The sequence below is a fragment of the Solanum tuberosum genome, unplaced genomic scaffold (genome assembly GCF_000226075.1).
Source record: "Solanum tuberosum cultivar DM 1-3 516 R44 unplaced genomic scaffold, SolTub_3.0 scf00045, whole genome shotgun sequence".
In the NCBI taxonomy this organism is placed as follows: Eukaryota; Viridiplantae; Streptophyta; class Magnoliopsida; order Solanales; family Solanaceae; genus Solanum; species Solanum tuberosum.
In genome coordinates this window covers 105,361-106,871 of record NW_006238972.1, presented here as the reverse complement: position 1 = coordinate 106,871, position 1,511 = coordinate 105,361, and the positions used below count along the sequence as shown (strand labels likewise).

Below are 1,511 nucleotides of genomic sequence, written 5' to 3'. Positions count from 1 at the left end.
GTTTTGTCCAAGATGCTTTAACTCCATATTCCTTCATTACCCACACATCAGAGTGAGTTCTCTCATCATTATTACAGAGGACCGAAAGATCACTTCCCAACAATCCAAGCTTCAAACCTCCTTCTTTGTTGTCGCTGGGCAGCTCCACCTTTCCCCATTTCTCATCAACCAAATCAATAGACGTGATCCCCCAACAGTGTCTATGCTTAGTAATCCAATGAACTTTACGATTCACAAACTTAGCCGAACCACAGTAACTCACCCAGGTTTAAAATCTTCAAGTGTTTTCCAAGAATCACTGTTTAAACTATATATTGCGGCCTTGAAAAAGGCCTCAGTCATGTTACAAAAAATACCCACTACCTTATAATCGTGATGAACCTCATCATATCCAAAACCATAAATGGACCAGCACTCATGTATCTGTGTAGGCACATAGTCAAACACTTTGTTGAACTTTCTAATAGATGGATTCCATATCACCAACCCATCAAACCCATCGGAAAGACAAACCAACCCATTAACAGAACCCAAAATATAGAGACATTGAGGTGGATTGTTCATGGGACAATCCAAATCAAGTGCCTCATTAACAGAGTTATGAAATAAAGAGCTAACAGAACAGTATTTAATATTAGTATATTGTGTATCCAATTGCAACAGAGATATATGGCGGGTATAATCCTTAGCAGAAAAACTAAGATGGGTTTTCACAAATTCAGGGCTGGAAATCAAATTAAACCAATATTTGGAAACACATTTGAACTGTAAGAGGTATTTAACTGGAACCCTTACAAGAATTGCAATGATCAGTTCTTCTGGCAAACTCCCCATTGAATCTTTGCTTGGAATTTCAGTACCCTTTCTCAGTTCCCACCCTTTTGGCCGTCGATGAGAAGCTTCAGATTTCATTTTGGCTTGCACAAATTCAACAAAAAATTGATCGAAAGCTGAATTTGCACAAATTCAACATAAAGAGTTTGCACAAAATTTGCTGAAGTTTTTGCTGCTGGTTATATCCTGCTCTTATATATCTTTTTTTTTTGTTGATAATATAGGGCTTTTTTTTATGCAAGAGATTGTTTATGTGGACATTTCTTTTTGTCAACTAAATTTAGGTGATATATACATATTTTTAATAAGATTTTAAATATATTTGTTGTATTCGTCATTTTTAATAACTTTTTTTCTCCTTTTGAATTATTTCATGAACTAACCACGTGATTTTGTTGAGAGTTGATCAAATTTTTGTTCAATGTAATTGTTATGTCTTTTTAAAATTTTTGAGATTTTTTTCGTTGAGTTTCTTTTTTGATGCAGTTCTTTTATTGATATTGTTGTGATGCTATGATTTTTGGTGCTAACGTTAGTGTTGCTCCTCTTTCGCGCCTTCAGTCTTTCTTCTTTTGAATTTTCTTTTATGTTCTTTTTCTTTTTAGGGTTCTTGTGGAGTTTCTTATTTTTGATGATGGGTATATTATTAGGGCTAATGGGTAATGAAATTAGGGCTG

General features: G+C 34.5%; 1 protein-coding gene across 1 annotated transcript; it reads right to left on the bottom strand.

The window, feature by feature from the left end:
* Positions 1 to 258: 258 nt before the first annotated feature.
* On the bottom strand, positions 259 to 912 carry LOC102604260 (F-box/kelch-repeat protein At3g23880-like). The gene has a single exon (XM_006343469.1). It carries the CDS (start codon positions 910 to 912, stop codon positions 259 to 261), a length of 654 nt encoding a protein of 217 aa, XP_006343531.1.
* Between the last annotated feature and the right edge of the window lie 599 nt (positions 913 to 1,511).